General features: G+C 43.4%; 1 protein-coding gene across 7 annotated transcripts in view; it reads left to right on the top strand.

The window, feature by feature from the left end:
* Sfmbt2 (Scm-like with four mbt domains 2) overlaps positions 1-12,070 on the top strand; it is a 222,134-nt gene extending 210,064 nt beyond the window's left edge. For all 7 annotated transcript variants that reach the window (XM_013513769.1, XM_013513768.1, XM_005383870.2 and 4 more), the window contains exon 21: positions 7,306-12,070. In XM_013513769.1, the coding sequence (XP_013369223.1) occupies positions 7,306-7,446 (141 nt within the window). In that variant the 3' untranslated portion in view covers positions 7,447-12,070. The remainder of the gene's footprint in view (positions 1-7,305) is intronic.
* Positions 12,071-22,175: the final 10,105 nt, after the last annotated feature.

Raw genomic sequence — 22,175 nt, 5'->3', positions numbered from 1 at the left:
CATCAGACCTTTAATTACTCATTTTTACTAATTTGTTCTGATATCTTTTAGCCTAAATGCCATGGCTGTGATCTGGCGAGGCCTCCAGTGAGTCACTGCAGGGATTGTCTGTGCTTTTAGGTGAACTAGCAGGAGCCTGCAGGCATCATCCACCTGCCTGTACGCAAGATCACAGAGCACACAGGATAATAGCTGTGTGTGTTCACGCCTCTGGGTGTTGTACATTCAGAGACTGTTATAATCACCAGGAGCATTTGCAGAAATTACAAGCTTCTCATTACCAACATATATGCCTTTTATTTCTGAAATGTTGTGGCAACCTTTTTAAAGATCTATACTCTATAATTTCATGCTGCAAACATGTACATTATGCAGTAGAAACTACACATCTATCACTAAAAAGCCCCCACAAGACTGTAAATAACATTGGCCAACTCATTCACCTTTTGTGAATCAGTCTGCTTTTGTATTGTAAGCAAATTGTCCAAATTAGTAATTTAATAAAAAAATTCTCAGGCTAGTTTACAGGTTTAGTTTTGATTGAGACTATCACCTCCTCTTCTTCTACAAACTGGAATGCCCCTGCTAAGGGGCTGCCAGATCCTAAATGGAACTCTGTTATCAGAAGAAATGCAATATTGACGTGTAGCGGGTGTAACTTCCATGTTGTATGTTTTGCATTTCATTTCTTTAAAGTTGGTAGTCTGCTTCTGGTGATTCTGCTTCTGGTGAGCTCTGTGGGACCATATCTATAAAAATTAAGTCAGCTGTGAGGACTGGTGTGTTACCCACATAATCCTTGAAGAAAAAAAAGGACCTTTCAAACCACAACAGAGGCTCCTCCCACAGGGCGCTGACATTGCCTGCACACTCTTTGGCCAAGTGTCGTTTCTGTTCGGTCTCCCTCCTACCCTGCTGTGAGTGGAACAAGGGTAGGCGGTGCACAGCGGACAGCACACGGGAGCGTGAGGCAGGGTTAGCGGTCCCTGGAGGTCCCCACAGTCCTTCCAAAGCAGGAAGTGGCTGACAGTGAAGCAGCTAAATCTGGCTGCTCTCAGCAGGCAGCGTGGTGCAGAGGCCTGATTTTATTCCTGGTGGCGTGGTCTTCTCGCGATGGTCATCCCAGGAATTCGCCTTGTATCATTCAGGGAGGCTGGAAGTGAGCAGAGAGCCGAGACTGGCAGGAGCTGGCAGCTTCAGGCCAGGCTACATTTTTACCCACTTCTCCCCTTTAGCTCTCAGGACTAATTTTTTGGCTGATTGTTCCCATATAAGAAGCAAGATGGAGCATCTCTATAATAAGTTAAGCTTCAAGCGCCCCTCCCCTTACAGTCTCCATCTTCCTGCAAATGGGAGTTTCCTTGCAAGCAAAACTCAGCTCTTGTTCTTTCCTCAGGACTTAGTCCCAGGCGTACAAGGGCCAAGGCAGGGGCTGTAGGTGAGCCAGCTCTAACTGAAGTTCAAAGGCGTGGCCTTCGTGCGCTTCTGCCTGTGCTGCCTGTGCTTGGAATTGAGTCTGCAGGGAGTGCGGACCATGCTCCATGCTCCATCTGCGGTGACAAAGCAGCGACGCCCTCTCGTGCCCATCTTCACCCCCGCTGCTGGCTGAGCAGGACGAGGCGGGGCTGAAAGCAGCTTCCCATTTCCTTTCTTCCTGGAGAAGTGAGGGCAGCGCGTGGGGCGGTGCGTGGGGCGGTGCGTGGGGCCCAGGCTGGAGGGGCATCTGAGCTGAGGTCAGAGGATGCCATGTAAGGTCCTGGTAATCACTGTCACATGTCTCCGCCTCTAGCCCACGCAGCTCTACAGCTCCGTCTAGTGCTGCGACCTCAGAGGCTGCCTACTCCTCCGTGAGCACACAGCCTGGCAGGCAGCGGAGTGCCTTCCCCCTTCAGGAAGAGCGCAAGGAACAATAGTCTTTGAGAAGTGATGTTGAAGGCTCCCCAATACCTTTTTTGCAAGCTTATTTTGGAATCAGTTTTTCATTTTTTTTTCCACTCTTCTATCAAAGTTTTCCTTCGAAGCCGTCATAACCAAAAACAGGGATAGGTTTGACTTGCATAATTTAAAAAATGCACACACATGTACCTAGTATTTATCTCGTTATTTTTCAGTGTGTTTGCTAACATGGTTTCACATCACTCAAATTAAATTTGATAGTTATTTTGTCAGCCGCATAGCTTTGTAGGTTAATAAAGAAAAATTCAGTGGGGTGTAGCAGGCAGATGAAATTTGCTTGTTAGCTCTTCTTTCTTTTTAACACCCTTTAGCTTAATGCCATGTTAATGTCTCTAGCTAAAGCTTATTTTGAGATTGCTAACCTGGCTTGCGATGGACATACCTGTTCCTCGGCAGAAGTGCTCAGAGCCCCCGAGCCCAGACTGTTTAACAATTCTCATCCACAGTTTCCCAAACAGAAGGCTCAGATACGTGCACGGTAATAAACCTCTCTATGCAGGAAGCCCCAGTCCTGCGAAATCTGGGGACACTCAGTGATGCCCCATTTGTAATACTACTGCTTTAATTGCTTCTCCCCAATCTCCCCCAATTTCCCTTTCCTATTCTTGCTCTGCGTCGTGTCACCCAGTATTTGAGCACGCACTTACTGGCTTGCCTTATGCCGGCTAATAGGAGGAAAAGACTTTCTGATGATCAAGATAGGATTAGTAATTGAGAGGGCCCTTGATTTCTTTATGGCCAATTATGTGTAACACTTTTCATTTCAGCAGGAAGATAGGGTAACCTCTGAGGGCAAGGTGCTTTATTAAAAGCTGCCTGAAAACACAGAAGGATAAGACAGCCCACACCCTAACTGCTTGCACTTAACTGGGGATCACAGACAAATGCACAATTGGCAGGTGCACGGAAGAGAACAAAAGAGAAGGCATCGATGTAAACAGAGAGATCAGGGAAGAAACAGTACTGAATTTAGCCTCGAAAGTTGATGCCAATTGCCGTAGGCCCGGCAATCCCTCTTCACTTCCACAAAAGCGGAGGCCAGGGGTCTGCGTAGATTGTTGAGCATGAAGTAGGCTTGGAACCGAGGCTCCTGGAGCGGGCAGTGGCTGGGAGGTGGGAGGCAGGGGCGTGGTGCTGACAGTGAGGATAGCACAGGCTACACCAGCCTTTCTCCTGGAGCATCTGGGGGTGCCGTGTCCTGGGAAAGAGAGTATATTCTCTTTCCTGGCTTTGGAAATGAACTAGGCAGTTACAGCATGTAATGCCAAAGCCTGACTTTATTTCAGACATATTGTAGGTGATCTCTCCATTCAGGAAATGTTTTTGTGTCCTTTGTGCCTCCCGGATACCTCACGGTCATGCTGTACCCCTGAGTGGGCTGAGAGTTGGGCGGTGGCAGTCCCTCTGATCATTTCTATGTGGTTAATTACAGGATTTTTGTATCCAGCATATTTATCCCGGGAGGCAAGTACGTGGTGTTTGGGGGATAGTCTTTTGAAGTGAGCCAAACTCTCAACCAACATGTCCTCATGTTTGATTTAAGGCACTGTAGCATCCCGGGACACGTACTTGGGCTGTCTAGGAAGGAATCAGTGGTCTTTAAAGTTCCAGAAGCTCTGCGTTTATGTTCAAGGTCTATACGACAAAGGCTGCCCAGCTGTGGACAAAAGCCCCTGGAATTTTTAAGAAAGCTGAAAGTGAGACAGCCGTCTTCAAGTTTCTACCTGGAGATTTAGATGCGAATTTTTATTTTGAGCATAGATACACAGATATGTACATATACACCTATTTACACACTTACATACATGTAACTTCACAGAATTAACCCTTGTCTTCCTCCTTTCTTCCCATGTAAGAGTCATGTAAAAGGAGGATTTGGGGGGAGCCTAGGATGTGCCTTAAAGGCTCCTCCCCTGGTCCTCTGTCAGAAAGCACTGGTGTGTGTGTTCTAGCTCGCTGGAGGGCAGCTCTCCCTGCAGGAGCCTGTCACAGCGATTCTGACTGATCTGCTTATTTTCCGGTTTGATAAGGTCACATGAGTCTTTGTTGAGACATGGCTTGTAGTTCCATACATCATAGCTGGCGCTCATCTGTAATTTGAAAGTAATGAATTGCAAGTGCTTGTGCATTTGCACAAACATTAAGTAAATACTTAATTTTTATTGCTGCTGTGTTTATTAGGGCAGACTGTGGCCTTTGAATCTAATCAGATAATAAATTATTTTTGTCTCAACATCAGTCCTTTGAACTTGATCAGGGGATAAATCATGCTTACTGTTGACATCATTGTTCACAAGGCTACCATTTGCTTTAGATGTTTGTAAGACAGCTAAATAAACCATTAGTTTAAGAAAGTTAGCTCCTTGTGTGAAACCCATTGATAAATGATGTCTATAACGCTTGTATGCTGTCGTGTGGCTGTTTAATCCTTGTGACTTACGGTAGCTCAGGCTGTAAAACTTCCCTGAGTGGTGAGTTCAGTTTATGCTGTCATGCGACCACTGATCTTTTCCATTACTTAGTCCTACAGTCTGTTTGAGCCACTGTTACTTCTGGAATATAACAGAATCACAGACATCCATATGTGTAAATCAGGTTATTATAGGAAGCAAGCTAGTGAAGAGCCAGAGAAGTCCAGGAGAATGCATAGGCCTTGGGAATGAGTCTTTATCCCCTTGTTCCAGTAGCAAATTCAATGTAACAATCATTTAATGACTGTCTTTGTGGTATGGGTTTTGGGATAGGTATACTCATAGAAGGGGGCTAGCACTTCACTCTGGCAGTGTATGTCTGGGAATGAAAAGGTGTGTGTGTCTGTGTCCCTGTGTCCATGTGTGTGTTTCCGTCATGGTAGTTACCTTCATTTCCTTCTAGTTTAGGACTCTCTTAAGCATCTTAGCTAGTCCTGTCTACTGGAGATGAATTCCCTGTCACCTGTTTTGGGAGCTCTTTATGTCTCCTGCATTTCTGAACACAGCTTTGCTGGGTATAGTGCCTTGGTTGGCAAGTATTTTATTCTTTCAGAACTTTGACTATATCCTCAAATTCCCTCCAGGCCTATAACATTTCTGCTGAGAAATGTTCAGTGAGTGTAAAGGGGTTTCCCTTAAATGTGACTTGGCACTTTTCTTTTGCTGTTTTTTGGAATTCTGTAGTTTGACTTGGATTTTCTTTTCTTTTTTTTTTTTTTTGCTCTCTGGAATCAAACTCCAGACCTTGCACATGCTAGGCATGCGCTGTGCCTCTGAGCTATATCCCCAGCCCTTGACTTGGATTTATGACAGATTGCTGTAATATGGCACTTTGTCATTTTCTGAGTGTTCTGGATTTGGATATCCATATTTTCACTCAAATTTGGGAAGTCTGCAGCCATTATTTCTCAAATAGATTTTTCTGTGTATTTTCTCTTCTCTTCTTCTAGAAAGCTTATTCTTTGAATATTTCTTTGTTTAATAGTGTCCCATAAGTTTTGGAGGCTTACTTGCTTTTTTGTTTTTTTCTCTTTCATCTGAGTAGGTTATTTCAAAACACTTGCCTTCGGGTTCAGGAGTTCCTTCTGATTGATCTTGTGTAGGATTCTCCATTTGTATTACAGTTCTTTAAATTCAGTATTTTTCTTTGGTTCTTTTTCATGATTTCTATCACTTTCCTGACTTACTTATATCACAAGTTGTTTTCCTAATTTCACTGAAATATGTGGGTGTCTCTCATTTCTTAGAGTTTCCTTAGAACCATTCTCTTTCAGGCATTTCATGAACTTGCTTCTCTTTGAGTTGTATTTCTAGTGCTGCTGTGTTCCTTCGGCGTTATCCTTTTACTTTGCTTTCTTCATACTTCTTGTGTCCCTGCGTCGGTGATACAGGAAAATAAAAACTCCCAACCTGAGTGGTATCTGGGGTGGGTTCGTGTTCTCTGAAGTCGAAGAATGAATTTTAGGAACAACGGAGGTGAAGAGTAGAATATATTTGTTGAGGGAAAGAAAAGAAAGCTTCTGTTCAAGAGAGCGACAGAAGGGGGCCCAAGTGGGTTACCCCAAGACTCTGTCTTTTCTAGGGACTTTTATAGAGCAAAACCACGAGGTGAGGTGGGTCCAAGGTACGGGAAAACAGACAAAACTATGGTCGACCAATAAGAATTGTTCAGGTAAAATTTATTAAGTTGGGATCAAATGGGGAACTGAGTCACGTAGCAAGCGGGCATGAATACAGAACAGGGGATTTCCTGTAAGGGCTTGGGTCAAGGACTCTTCAAGGTGACTGCTACCCATTTAGAATATCAATCCCTGATGTCCATCCCTAGGGAGGTATGTGGGTACATTTGTTTAGTCCTTTGTCTTGAGGTCTGGCCCACAGCAAATACGTATCACTCCTGTTGGCTTCTTCAAGGGCCTGGCCCTGTCTGACTGCCTAAAATATTTCTATCTAACTCAACTGCCTATAACATCAGTATGTGTGCATCTGTGGATCCATTCACTCTGCCAGTTCTATAGGGTTTCTGCAGTATAAGACTTTCTCCCAAAGATGTGGCTTCAGGTGTCAGGTTGGTACACTCCCTTGGCTTCGGTTCCAATTGGACACCAGAGTGTAATCTCCACGTAGCTTCTTCCGCTATAAATAATGACTGTTATAGTGCATGTATAGGAGCATAGAGTGTGTCCATCTCCATAGGTATATAGCAGTGGGGAACTTAAGTGACCCAGGCAGGTGTGGCACACAGGTGTGTGTGTATGTGTGTGTGTGTGATGTTTTCCTCTATGGAAAAGCATGCTGGGTAGTTGGCATATATGTCTTCAGCATCTTCTCACCGCTCCTGATTGTGAAATGTCAGGCATTGGCTGGAAAGTAAGAGAGCTTATACTTTTAGTAGCAAGCTCTTCACTGGTGCTCACATTAGCATAGGAAGGACCTGGCCTGGTGGGGGGAGGCTGCTCTCTCAGGAAGGGACAGGAAGCTTGAGAAATGAATCTGGTTGCAGCCCACCTGGTCCATCTCTCGGTACCTACCATGGTAGGCTGGGCCTGTGAGTGTCAGAGTGTCAAAATGTTCTTGGCAAAAAAAATAAGTTTTTATTATCACAAAGATTAGACTATCGTCAAGCCAAGTTTGGTATCTCTGCCCACACTCTCCCCAGTAGCAGCCCCAGCACAGGCCCCAGCGCAGATGTGGTCCCAGGACGAGGGCTGAGTGGGGAATGCGTTCCCTGGGTGCAGAGAGCCTCTTCTTCTTTTTTTTTTTTTGGTACCAGGAATCAAACTCAGGACCTTGCGCTTACAAGGCAGGCGCTTATGCCACTGAGCTTTATCCCTGGCCCAAACAGCCTCTTCTCTAACCTGGCTTTGTCTCCTGGCAGGACATCGACGGCCAGGCGCTCCTGTTGCTGACTCTTCCGACCGTGCAGGAGTGCATGGAGCTGAAGCTGGGGCCCGCCATCAAGTTGTGTCATCAGATCGAGAGGGTTAAAGTAGCTTTCTACGCCCAGTATGCCAACTGACCCTCTCCGGAAGTGGCCCGTTATCTGTGCAGTCCCATACTTGTGAGTGTTTTCAAGACCGATACTTTGATTTTTGGGGATATGAGAAATGATACATCCACTGTGTATCACCAGGAAGCAGGAAGCCAAGGACCCACTTCACCCACCAGCCTGTTTGATATTTCCATCTTTTGAAAGCGCAATGAAATGCCACAGCAGTGACTTCTGGGGAGTGTACTTACAGCCCTGCGTCAGACTCTGCAGGGCGTACGAAGAGCTTCTTTGTATGTCCACGTTTCGCCTTTCTCCTACTCCAAACCAGGCAGCTTCTTTGGAGCAAGGTTTCCTAAAGTACGGGTCACATGCTATTAGAACTAAGTTGAGCACAGTTGCTATCTTCTGAAGTGTGACCAAGAAGGATACGGAATCCCTTGCTGATAGTTTTTGCTGTGATCCCTGCAGGTATATTTATATATGCACCTGTCCCATCGATACATGTGTATCACTATGGTTTGATCTTGGTGGCAGCTCCTTTCTCTGATGCAGCCGATGTTTGAGGATGTCCTTATAAAACACTGTGCTGAACCTCCGTCCTCAGAGGTGCCTTTCAGGAAGTACGGGGAACATCAGAAGCTGGTGTCGGGAAGTGATGAGACAGCTTTTCCCAAGTGACCAAACCTGGAGCATCCATGGAATGATTCTGCTAAAGAACCGCAATATTCTAATTTAGTTGTAACCACATCAGAGAGTAACTACTGCAGGGAAACGTGTACCTGGAAGAAGCAGTTCATCAGTTAGCCACATCCCCTTAGGAGGATCATTGCAGCTGTCACTTCAAACAAGTCTCTGCGCATCCCTTGTGCTCATTTTTGCTCTGCCTAGACACATGTATACAACAGGCATGAGGAACAAGACCCTGGCCAGATGCAGCAGAGTATGCCCTGGCGCTGCAGTCAACTGGTTCTCATCCTGGCTTTGCTAATGACCAACTGTGTGATCTTGGGCAACTTCCCATCCTTCTGCACCTCAGTCCTCGTAAAAGGACAGGCGTGAGCTTTCCGTAGAGTGTAGCAGCAAGCATCTGTCTCTCTTGGCCTCCTTCTCACATTCATGCTGGAAAGGAAGTTCAGGTTGGCGTCTGACACCAGCGTTTAAGCCTGCAATTCCTGCAGCTCACCCTAGCTTGAGGTTGCTTGTGAAATCCCCTGGGCACTTGCGTTAAATCAGCTGAGACACTTGCACACAAATCTGTGGCTCTAAGGAGTGCTTGGCCTTTTATACCCAGCGCTTCATCTGTGTGTTGTGTGAGGGGCTCAGTCTGTTCATGCAGACCCAGAAAGACGGTTCTACTTGGTGGTTGCCTCAATGCCTTTTTAAACTGACGCAAAGAAACCAAACGTTTATTTTGTTCGGAAGTGGACACTCGCAGACGTTTCCACCTTCTGGGATTTGTACTGTTCTTTGTTTTGTTGTTGTTTGTTTTGTTTTTAACCATCATTATGTTGATCCTTTTCTTTGATTAGAGTCTCAGTCTTTCCAGGGACGCGGTGTGGTGGGTTTCTTAGCTGTTGCCATGTATTTTCATGCTAACCGTTACATTCTGTATCAGCTACAGATGAACACGAAAAACAGATCTTTTGTCATTGAGACTGTGTAGTCTTCCTTGCAGCAGACTTCTATAGTCCAGCTTTTAACACGTGGAGAATGAATCTGCCTGGGCACCGCTGACAGGAGGCGAGGATAGAAGTGTCCTGGTGATTCATGGTCGGCTGCGGTTACGTGACTCTCTTCCAGCCTACAGTGTGACCTCTTCTCACTTCCCTATCCCTGCCTTCTAGGCACGCGCTTTTGGCCTTAAACGCTCGTTCCCGTGGTGTTAAATTTCCCAGCATTGGAAAGGGTACCCATTTCAAGATCTGTGACATTTTGCCTGTGCCGACTCCTTTATCTTCCTTCACTCTGGCCTTTTCAATCTGAGCTGGTTCTGTGTGTTGCAAGTGAACATGAGGACATGTCGCAGCTACAGCACAATATTGTATTTTGAGAGTGAATGTTGCCTTTGTGTGCCCTTCCGGTAATGGCATGGAGGAGGAGGTGCTACATCCGAAGTCTAGGAGTCTCCTTAGTCTCTGCAGAGAGCTGGAGCATCACGCATCAGGAAGCCCAAGCAGGATATGCCTCCATTGCTGGGAGAAGCTTTTTGCTTCCCGTTGAGCCAAATGTCCAAGACTGCGCTTATCCTTTAGCCTTGCAGTTTAGCTTCAGTTTCTCTCTGCGTAGTATCAGCCACTTTGTGGACTTCGGCTCTGTGTGCATACGGCAAGGAGGACACGGCTGTACCCAGAGCGGAAGAGTGCCGGGCCGGGAGGCCATCAGCCTGGATGTTGTCTGTGTGCCACCTGCCCAACCCTCCAGGAAGGCCGAGACACTTTGCAGAATCAAGGCGAGCCGCCAGTGTCCCTGGACGTGGGTCCTTTGGGCATCCCACCACAGTGGGTGTACTTCTTCACATCAGCACCAGTTCTATGACAGAATTCTGAAGTAGTTTTCACTTCTCTCTAGATTCACCTTTTACCAGCTTCTGTCCTAAAGACAGAGCCAGTGTCCAAGGAGGAGTGTGCTGTGTTGTGTCTCTGTTGCTTATGGCAGATAAAACGGATTCTATACACATACCCCGTGCTGCCACAACCCATGAGCCAAACATTTCTTGCTCTAAACACCAACAAATGATGCCCCATCCCTGGATGGTACCATTTCTTTGATCTTCCTTTGAGTCCAAAGTCGTCTTCTTTATACAGCTGGACAGTGTACATCATGCCACTCGTTACCTCCTGGACCTGGCCAAGCAGGCACCTGTAGTCAGCACTGTGTGTATAACCCGAGAAACAGAAATGTCACTTCGTTGTTAATAACGAGAGTCTGCTGCTCAGTCCTGCCCCAAAACTCGCCGGCTGTTTCAGTCCCTGACTTCCTGACTGTATTGGTACTGTGTTGTAAAAAAAATCCTGTCCGCACACAAAAAATAAATAAAAATCCAACCTGAAAAGAACAGGGTACTACAGGCATTACAGAACGCCTTTGCTTTTCAACAGCAGCTCCTTCGCCATGGAGCTCCATGGAGAACTCGTGTGTCAGTTTAAAAATTAAATTCCTTTGATCAGAGTTTGAGTCACACATAGTATTTGATCTGTACAGCTACTTAGATTCCTCTACCTTATTTGATCACATTCAAAGATCATTTCCTTTGTGTTCACTTTGATTTGTTCCTCCATAAATTAAAATGATCCAGACCTTCACACTGCCGCTTCTGACCTTTACTACAATCTCTGGAAGGTTGGTTTTGATCTGCCTTTTGAAAATTGGTCCGTTTCTGAATTTATCATAGAATTTTGAGCATTGCGTGAGGCAAGTACTGAACTTGCCTTCCATGTTATACCAAACGCCCCTTTATAAGAGCTGTCCCTGTTAGTGTTGCAGGGACTAGGGCTTTTCATACTAGTTTTGTAGAGCACCCATGTGTATTTATTTCTGTACATAAGACTAAAACAAAACAAAGGAGTGTTAAGGTCTTCGTTGTGGTTTGACATCTCGCTGCTTTGGGATAAGATGGTGATTCTAGGCTCCAGTTACTCTATATTCTGTCTTTAGAAAGCTGTGATTGAGTGTGCAATTATTTGAAAGAAAAATTAGTAAATAAAGCTATGTGTAGTTTTTAAGGTATACATTCTGTCTGTGTCTCTTTCGTGCAATAACTAAATAATAAGGGAAGCTATATTCACATTGGCAACTATTACAATTTAATAATTCTCTTAACTCTGCTTTTCTGTTCAAAAGTTTTATGGAAATTACTCCCCTTGATTTGGTATAATTTAAGTTGATTAATTCTCATAGCTCTTATCAGTAGAATGGTTTACAGCTATCTAAAACATGATACGATAAAATCAAATTGCTCTACTTTTGACCTGTTTATTTAAAAATTGTGTAATTGCTGACATATGGTGCTGCCTTGGGTTTTGGTTAAAATCCTCTCTAGTTTAAGTGATAAATAACAGCTCAAACAATGTCCAGAGCTGGAGTTGTACTGGATCTGTACCCTGTGGCGAGCACCCAGCATCAGTGAGATGTAGACCATGTCAGATAATCAAGGCACCAGCAGTGCTTCATGGGGCCTGAAGAGGTACCCTGAAGAAAAGGAAAGTTTTAGGACAATCATTTGCTGAAAAACCACCTTAAGATGGGGAATTTGAGGCAAACTTTTTTTTGAGTTACAGCGGAAATAATCATTTCACTTCTTGTTCAGAATGGAAGCTAGCATGATCTCTAGAAGCATAAACTGTCCCTAGACGTGAATGTTGGAAGCCCTTTACTGTGTTACATTCCAATTTGAATAGTTTGTATTGAAATTCAATTCATATCTTGTGTGTTTTGGTGCATAAAAGGGAAAAATTAGTGTCTTTTGGAATTTGCAGGACAGGGGGCATGCTGTTAGTTTGCTGTAAGATGGTATTCTGTATATATGTTTTCATGTACATAAATGAAAATCTATATCAGAGTTATATTTTAATTTTTATTCTAAATAAAACAGCCTTTTTACTTGAAAAAAACTTGTAAGCCACATTGTTAAATAAAGCAAACATAAATTCTACAGGAGTGTTTGTGTCTTTGTTTTAAAAGCTATTACACAGATTTTTTTAGGCGTTGAATTAGGTTTATTTTATTCTGTAGGTTTGTTGTATTTTTGCTGTGCCTGAAAGCATCTGTTTGTAAGCTGTTAACATCCCCTGGGCTCTCAAATTATCGTGTGACCTGTTAGAATCACCTACCAGTTCTGGAATTTTCTGCTCAAGGAACTTGCATTCATTCTATTTTACTGTTAAAATATTACTATATATACTCACATGACTATCTTTGACCTTCCCAATGTCAGTCATTCTAGCTTGTATACAATTACTTGATACTTTAGAAGAGAGATTTCTTTATTTCGGTGAGCACCATAGTTAAGAACCACATTCACATTGATCTTTTTCCCTTTATGTGTCTTGGGTGTCCCGGTTCGAGGAGGAGGAGCTTCCTTTGCTGGCATGTCCCCTCACCAGGATCTCAGGGGCAGAACATGCTCTTCTCCTCTCCACCACCATAGGTCACACTACCTAGGGACACAGCGCAGGTGACAGAGAGAAAGAGGCACCAGGGAACTACAGGTGGAGAAATGCCAAGCAGTTTATCCTCTCCTCAATCTCAGTACTGAGTATCTTATTTCACTTTAAATAAATTCTTTTGCCCTGCTGAGATTCAGATTTTGCAGATCGAAGTTTTTGTTCTGTGTTCATATGGAAGCTTTTTGAATAGCAAAAACAAAGCCTGCAAAAGCAAAATGGGATACATTGCTCATTTTCTCAAGTGCACTAGAAACAAATAGATAAAGCACTGTATGCCTGAATGAATAGGATCACTGCATTTCTATTTATGCTTGAAGATCTTTGTGAACAAGAAACTAACAACTGATTGTGTAAGAAAATCTGATCATAACCGTATCTTCCAATTGAATTAGTCAAGGCCAAAATAATTTATATTTGTGTCTGTTGCCACACACACACAAGAAAAACTATTTTTTTTAATTTTTCTGCTATCTAACGAGGCTTGTACAACTTTCAGTTCCCCAGGAGTTACTTCCCCTTTGTGCTGGGGTTTGTGCTGTGACTATTTTTAAAGTTTGTGAAAGAACATAATGCTTAGTTGAGGTTTGAAGACTTATATTTTAAAAATACTGTTTACATGAATTTGGCGTTGGAGATTCCATGTGAAGACTGAACATTTTATCAGTGAGATAGAAATACTACATCAAAATAATAGATGGGCTGCAAAGGTTTACTAGAGAGTAATTTTAATAAAAGGTTTTTACGATATTAGCCCAGGTCTAGGCTGCAATACATCCTGTGTGTGGTGGCTCATTTTAAAGTATATTGTTGAGTGTTCCGGAGCTGATGGGTCTAAACAGTATTTCATACTAATAACTAACAGAAAAATTCCCTTTTCATTCTGAAGTGATCAGCACAGGTCCACAGCCGCCATGCCTTCCAGTCTGGCCTCAAGTACAAACACTGCACTGGGCTCAAATACTTGGTCTTCCTGCTGAGTATGTGCAGAGCCTTGTTTTTTCGTTTTGTTTTTTCTCTATATGAGTAGCACATCCATGCATGTTTGATAGTAGAATGACATAGTGGGTAAGTACCGTGACTCCAAGCAGGGCTTTACATGGTAAGTGAATCATTCCCTGCTTCACTAGGTTCTCCCAACCCCGGGGCTCTTGGTCACTGACCTGTTGGGACATCTTGGCTACCTTGCTATTGTCCCTTTCCCACTCCCCTCAGTGGGAATGCGGGCCACCCAGACCCAACCCAATCACACACCTAAAAGATAGGTGCCAGCCCCCTTTTCTGGATTCAGATGAACTGTGTGGCATGCCATACAGGATCTGTATTTTCCAGCAGTTGACCAGAGGGCCTGGTGACACAGCTCCCAAGTTACAGCCAGATAATCTCCGAGTGCCCATGTGGACCACTGAAGGAGCTGGGAGAGGAGCTGGGCCCCCTCCTTTCTCCCTTCTAAGCTATTCTGAAGAATGGTACTTGTGCCTGGACTGCCCGCAGATGGCTCACTTGACAGAAATCACTTCTTTCCTTAAACTGAAGCCAGCTCTGTAATAAACCACCTTGTATTTGCTTTCCCTTCCTCCTTCAAGTTTATTTTCCCTCATTCCTGCCACCTTGGTATTTTATACCACAGTAAAGTATTCCTGTACGAGCTTTACCTCAGACTGTTACCTTCTGAACTCCTGACAAGACAGTGTCAAAGATTTTCTAGAAAATAGCCCATCAGGATGGGATTTTGGAATCACTTCCCACTGCATGTAAGAGGGACACTTTCGTTCTGAGTAAGTTGTGGGTAACGCACCTAGACACCTGATGGCCTAAGAGCCACTGATGCTCTTGTTTCTGGTTAATTTGAGGAATAGGTACAAGGCGGGGCAGTGGGAGTTAACATGGCAACTGCTTCTGGTAGTATGAGTGACACTAATAAAGACGCTGTATAGGTAACTGCACTTGACATCCTCAGAAAGAGTGGGAGGCTCAGGGAAGCAATTCTTAATCTCAAGGGCCTCTAAGAAAATGTTCAGAGACACTATGCAACCACAAGAAGACCCATTCAAAATCAGGCCCAGGATCTGAGTACAAGGGTGACAGAGCTGGGGGGAAAAAAACATCAAATGTGCTTGCTTGACAGGTATCCTTGACAGCCAGGGCTCCAATGAGGAAAGGATATCTGAAACCTCAGATGGATGATTGAACATATAAGTCAGGAATCTTGAATTTAAATTTTCCTAAACCTCCTAGTTGAAAGAAACACCTTTCCCCAGCTAGAACACCATGGACTGGCTTTACTTCACCTGACATTATTTTCAAGTTGTGTCTCCTTTTGGCCCATTGTGCCTTCCTCAACAACCAGATGTTGGTCTCAGCTCAGCCTGAGAAGGAAATACAAACTCTGGTCTAAGAAGAGCAGCCTGCACGCCTGAGGAAGTAGAATGTGGTCAGTGTATCCTGGTAAATGGAGCGGGTGAGGGTGTTAGACCACGCAGGACAGGGTATGAGACTGTATGTAGGAATAATCGGCATCAAGCACTCACCTCCAACCTGGACAGAATCCAGTGTTCTTGTAGGGACAGCTTGGAGCCAGTCTAATGATTATCCGAGAGCACGTACAGCAAACAAGATGGAAATGCCAGCATCTGCTTATCATATTGAGGGAAAGGTCAAAGACCTGAAATACAACAGGTATACCAGGTAAGGGGCTGGGGATTTAGCTCAGCGGCAAAAGCGCCTGCCTGGCAAGCGCAAGGTCGTGAGTTCAGTTCCCAGTACTGGAGAAAAACAAAAAAACAAAAACAAAAAAACCCCAGATATACCAGGTAAATTAGCTCTAGGCTAACTCCCCAGCTCTTTTTCAGGTAATCAGGGGAACTTAGTGTCACAGGAGCATGGGTCATCTTCAAATTTGCCTGGCCCACAGAATTGATAGCATCAAGCCATTTTGTGAACAGCCATCTTTACAAAACCCATGCATGCCGAAGGGTGGAAGGTAAACCCCACTAATATTTAGGGAGCTGGCCCATCATCCCCCCAAGTCCTCAAATTATGTCTTCTACCTCTTATTTGTAAGAAAGATAGTGCTTGGCGGGACAATTTCAAGGCAGCATGTACCTCACCTAGGCATCATGATTTGACCCATTTGTGTGGTAGTTTGGAAAGCTGTGGGTTGCTTGGGGCCCAGACAGAAAATAGATTCTCTAGTCCAAGCTACACTGTCAAACCTATAACCCAACATGGCCAAAGGAGCTGGACTTATCCACAGTGGGGAAAGATGCTGTATGGCATCTCTGACAAGCCTGGATGGAGGGGTCAGGAGGCCGACTCCTAGAACTCTGGGATCAGACCAGAGGAAGAACACAAAAACAAACAAAACCAAAACAAATCCTTTCTGTTTGAAATAACTCTGGCATGCCATGGGCCCCTGAGAGATACCGAGTGCATTTCCTTGGGACACTAGGTGACTTTTCAACCTGATCTGTGTGCTCTAAGATTTACCATGTTCAAAACAGCAGGGCAAAGAAAAACAAAAAAAATGAAGTAATACATTGTGTAATGGAAATTACACTTTAAGCACCAGACGTTAAGCACCAGACTAATAGATTTAACTACTAACTCCACTAGTTACGAACCTGTACTACTTGTTTCCAAGATACCAATACCTATCCTTCTATACACACCACGGCTTCATCAGAGCATCTCTTCAATCAGCTGATGGAGGAAGAAAGAACTCAACTGTGGATCATGGATGGCCCCATGTAATATATTGGCTGTATCCAGAAATGGAGCTAGAACCTCACTCAGTATGACCTGAAGGGGTCACTTCACAAAGAAAGAGAGATGGCCCGGACTATGGAAATACACTGCCTTCTGTGCTCTAACAGATGGCTTGGCTGTTGATCTTGGATCCTGAAGTAAAGACTAGAAAATTAGGGACAAGAAGGTCTAAGAAATACACTTGTGAGTGTACAATTAGGCACAAGCAAAATGTTGTGTACCTTTGTGTGTGAGGTTGACATTCACTAGAGGGAATCTGCTACAGAGAGGCATTCAGAATTGAGGTGGCTGTGATGACCTGTTCCTGGGATGTCACCCAGAAACCCCCAGTGATCACCACTGCATGAGGCTGTGAAGAGAAGACACACACAGCCTTGGGTGGGAATGGAAATTAAACATGGGCTCCACTACACGAGTTCCTTCTCAACAAGGTTGGTTTAGCCACTGCCACAGTTCGATGTCCAACCCTCCAGTGCTCGGACATTATCATGGAATCATTCTTTGGGCAAATTGGCCAGGTTCCTCTTTGCTAGTTGCTATAGCCTTGTTTCACTTTAAAGAACATAGTTATTCATCCTTATCAAAATTAATACATCTTCTGCTAGGGGTCTTCAATTCTCAGTGTTACAGAATGCCTGAACCATCCATAAGTCACCCACACAACACTGCTACAGGCATTGAACCCCATTTCATGACAAAAGTAGTATGATAATTCTTTTATTGTATATGTGATAAATTCACATAACTGGGGTTTTATGACAATTCACATGACAATGAAATTACCTGGTCAAGGGTGAATCCATAATTCTTGGTAGGTTATGAGTTTTAATTACAGTCCTGAGACTTGTAATGATAACAAGCAGTGTGGCTTTCCTACCTTTAGTCTTTTTATAAAGAGGGTCACTGGCTGACGCTTTGAAGAACTGGAGTGCATTCCCTCTTGGGGAACAGTGAGGGTGTCTTACAAGATGACAGTCGGAGATCATGAAAGGGTTTTAGTACCTCAGACTGCACAGGAATTGGTAGTATTGGGTCAGTTCATGGACTTTCCCAGGTTTACTTAGCATCAACTGCTGTTGATGGGTATCCCCAGCCTGGCCACTGTTGCCTCATCTTCTAACACTACTAACTACCTTGACCTCCTCCAAGGTCGCTGCTGCCTCCTACTTGGCCTTTCTTATTCCCTCCATGGTGGCAGCCTTAGCCACGCCGGCACTCAGAGCACATTGTCCCTGATCCATCAAAGCTTTAGTTCCTCTCTATTATTTCTGGACCTGGAAGAAGCAGCGGGGTATAGAATCTGGCTCCTCAGGTGACAGAACTTGGACGCACTAAGGAGTTAATGTCCCATGGGCGAACTTTGATCCCTGAGAACTTTGATCCCTGTCTAATCTTTGATTAGACAGTAAATGAATTCTTCTCCCAGATGGCACTTTCTCCATATGGTAGCTTCACGCAGTCTGTCCAGTGATCTCCTGCGTGTCTGAGCGATAGCCTGTGAGTTCTAGTGGACTTGCAGCCGACTATATAAAGCACTGTCAGCATTTTGTTTCCCTCCTTCCGTGCTTAACTTTTGCCACCTGAGATTATGTCTTCCCTTTCAGTAAAGTGTCAGTTTACAAGCTTTTTCTTGGAGTCTATTTTCCAGGGAACTAAGCTGAAACAAAAAACATTTAAAAGTAGCTGTTATTATCTTCACAATGTGCAAGTAATAATAACAAAATATTCTGGAGCAATTCAGCAGTCATTTGAAGCCTGGGAAACTGACCAGCCCTCTGTAATCAGGCCACTCTTACCATGAATCTTTTTGGAATTAGTTAAGACACGGGTTAGAGGTTAAAGTAAAAAATGTTCTTCCTGATTACTGAAGTAATATGTGTACATTATGGAAAATGTGGAAAGTAAAGGATGTTATTAAATTACCCATTATCTCATTATGTTCAATTACTACTTTTTCATATTTCCGTTTATATTTATAACATGATATTGAAATTAAGTTATACTGTTTGAAAAATTTTCACTGGTGTTTTGCAATCATGTCTGTGAGGTTGAATTAATGTTGTTATATATTAGTACTTTTATGTTAAATGTACAAATACATTTTAAAATAATTCAACCTGATATAACAAATCTGTATGTACCTCACATCCAACTTCTAAAAATTATCATTTTGCCATATTTGCTTGGGTATTAGTTAGTTAGTTAGTTAGTTAGTTAGTTAGTTAGTTAGTTAGCTTTCTGAGACAGGGTCTTGCCGTGTAGTTCAGGCTGGCCTTGAACTTTCTACAAATGTCTTGCCTCAGCCTCCCAAGTACTGGGATTACAAGTGTGGGCCACCACACATGGCAGGATATTTATGTTTTTATCTTGAGGGTTGAAATCACCTTGGTCTTCCAATTCTGTTTGTATCCCTTACGTTTCAGAGGTAACCACTGTTCTGACTTTGCTGTCCCAAATGCCTACGTAGTATTCTTAGGGTTGCACCATGTTGCTACTTGTATCATATTGTAAAATTGGTAAAATTCTTGATTCTTGTCTTTCATATGGTTCTTCAGTGAGGTCATATTATGATGTTTTTCTCTCTGAAAGTCTTCCATGTGTCTTGTTAAATATATTTCCTAAATATTTATGTTTTATCTACCTTTTTCTATTATGTTTTGTTCGCTGTCACTGGGATTCTGTTGATTCTGTACCGCCCAGCAATTTCAGTGAATTCAACTGAAAGAACTTTCCATCTTAAGTATTTTGGCCTTTTGTCTTAAGGTGAGATGATTTGTACATTTTTAGAATTTTGATTTGTAGTGTCACTGTTAATGGAAAATATTTTTCATGTTGCTTTTCCTCTCCTGCTTCTTTAATTGCTGCTCTTGTGTTCTCTCCCACCCGTCCCATTGGCCAGGTGCACAGAGCTCGGGAGGGAACCTTCCTGCCCTGGGCTAACGCTGGGGCTGCACCAGCCATCGCTTGCTTCACTTCCTACAGGTTAAGCCTGTCTTCATCCACCTGCTCCCCCAGCCCAGGCCACTAGGGTTTTGAGTTTTATAGTTGGCAAGGACCCACTAGTCTGAGCCTGGCTCCTGCTCACTGCTCGTGGATACGTTCTCCCGTGAGAACTGAACTCCATTTATAGCTGTTTGGGCCCTAGGCCTTCAGCCCCACTCCTCCTACCACTTCGTCCTCCTGTACTTTTTGAGGTTCACGAGATGTTTTCCTCATTTTTTTTATTTTAAAGAGAATAATAAAAAAAAAGAACAATAGCAAAATACCAACAGCAAAGATAAAAACAAAAGAAAGCAAAAACAATAAAAATGATACAGGGTTGCTGAATAAAATGGTAGGAATTAACAGTGGCTGTTATATCACATGTTGTTATCTTCAACGAAGTTGCTCAGATTACCAGGTGTAAGAATGCAAGATTGATTGAACCATTAAAGAGAATAAAATATAAAAACAACAACAAAAAAATGGAAATGATTTAGAGTTTCACTAGGCAAGATGGTAGGAATTCACCAGTGTTTGTTATATTGCATAATGTTGTCTTCAAATTAGTTGTTCAGACTACCAGATATAAGCATGTAAAATTGGTCAAAAAGAAAAAAAATTAGGCATAAGTATTCCTTTCAACAAACCATTAGATTTCCGCAGTAGTTATCCTATCTATCTACCTATCTACCTATCTGTCTATCTATTCACTTCCTTCTTCCTTTTCTCCTCTCCCTCATCCCAGCTGTTCCGTCCCTCTGAGCGATCTCTTTCCCTTTCACAGTATCTATTGTACGTTTTTGGTTTTTCCCTCATTTTTGAGCTCAGCCATCTTCTTGATTTTATTCTACCTGTTGCTGTTGTGTTTTAGAATTGGGGAGATGCATCCAAACTTAAACTTACAGAGACATTTTGATTAGAAGTCTCTCCATGTTACCTTTTCCTAAAAATACTATTCCAAGTAGTAGGTGTTTTTAGAGCATGTTCTGAGAATGAAACTAAATCTTATATTATGCTGGCTATTTAAAAATGAGATTTTTTAGCCCATACGAAAATTCCTACTGGCATAGGGTTCACTTAAATTACAATTCCCCAAATGCTCAGCTAGTTGACATTTCTAAATGTCTCTTCTGCATAGCATAACTCTTAGTAAAACCTCGGTTTGTTACAAATGGCTTGAAAAAACTCCTTTGCATAGTACCCCCTTCGTCTTCCTGTCATGAATCCCCGATGCACAGAGATCTGCGTTTGGAGTAGGGCAAGTGTGGCAGTGGGTCTGCTTTGTTCTATGCCGCACACTCAGAATGCTTCTGCTTCCTGGGTCCAGTCCCTCCTGCCAGCTCGTAGGAACGATACAGCATGTCTGTGTCAGTGCAGGGATGGTGCTGTGCACCCCGTCAGCCGGACCTACATGAAACAGATGACCTGAATGGGCTAACTAGGTTTTGATCAGACCTTTCTGCCCCAATAATCCCATGCAGTCCATTGCAACGAGCTGAGATGAAACATCTTATGAAACATTTACGAAACATAGGGAAGCTAACTCATGGTGTAATAAACTATTAAGCATGAATTTATAAACAAAGCATCCCATCCCAGAACAGCACAAGAGAACAGAATAATAAGTGGGACTTTAAAAGACACAATAAACAGAGTTTTAAAAGTTTAGTACTTGCACTATTGTGACAAATCTATCTATCTACCTATCTATCTATCTATTCACTTCCTTCTTCCTTTTCTCCTCTCCCTCATCCCAATAGCTGTCACTATTGTGACAAAGATTAATATAGCTAATATGCAAATCTTTAAAAAAAACACTCCTAAAGCAATTCTCCTGCCTCAGCCTTCCAAGTAGTTGGAATTATAGTTAGGTGCCACCATGGTGACTTAATAAATCATTCTTAGTAAATGTCAAGTTGCAAATGTAGCTCAGTGCAAAACTAAACTATTTTTAATAGGTAAGAAATGCAAATGAGAGTGTTAGTGAGCCAAAATTTCATTTTTCTGCCTTTATGGACAAAGATCATAGGGTGACTGCAGTGCATTGACAGCTGGTGGTCAACGTGTAACTCCCAGCTGAACTGAACCAGATTGGTGCTGGGCATGGGAGCCCCACCTGAGGATTGTTGCCAGCAGACCAAAAAGGAGAACTGGAGAGGAAGGGGTGCTGTTAAGGAGCTACTGTTCTCATGGGCCTTCTGTTGGTTCTCCTGGAGGAGCTCGTCATGCTGCCTTTCCTGATAGGAGCTCGGGACCTCACTGTCGCTGAGGATGGCTGTGGTACTGGGGGAGATCTGCTTCTTACTTTGAGCGTCACTTCCTAGCTCCAGTGCAGATCCCTCAGCCTGCTGGCACAGATCCTTCATCCCACCGGCACAGAGTTTTTAGCTTTCACCACCGACCTTGGGGTCTTCCTGGTGCGGATCCTTGGAACAGACCTGCATGAGATGTTGTCATGGGCTCTAAGCCTCAAGTTCGACTTGTGGGAGACATTGTTATGAGCTCTAGGTTTTCAGCTGGACTCATGCAGGACATTGCTGTGGGATCCAGGCCCTCAGCTGGATTCTTTTGGCCTTTAGTGTGGACAGATTTCCTGCACTCTTTGTATATGACTCTTTGGGTGACTATTATAGAATAATCTTATAAAATATGTGTCCTGCATTAAATTGCTTCCCTTGAAAACCCCTCACTGCAACAGTGACTGAATCAGTAGCAGTGAGTGTGTATAAAAAGTAACCTCTGCGTGTACCTAGATAATCTACCTGTTGGATGAGACTACCAACTTACAATGTGTTAGGTGTTAGAATTTGAAATACTCATTTTTTGATGAATAGTTACTTTCCC

The sequence above is a fragment of the Chinchilla lanigera genome, unplaced genomic scaffold (assembly GCF_000276665.1).
Source record: "Chinchilla lanigera isolate Chin_1 unplaced genomic scaffold, ChiLan1.0 scaffold00020, whole genome shotgun sequence".
NCBI lineage: Eukaryota > Metazoa > Chordata > Mammalia > Rodentia > Chinchillidae > Chinchilla > Chinchilla lanigera.
The sequence above is the reverse complement of the archived record's forward strand: the minus strand, read 5'-3'. Positions and strand labels throughout refer to the sequence as shown.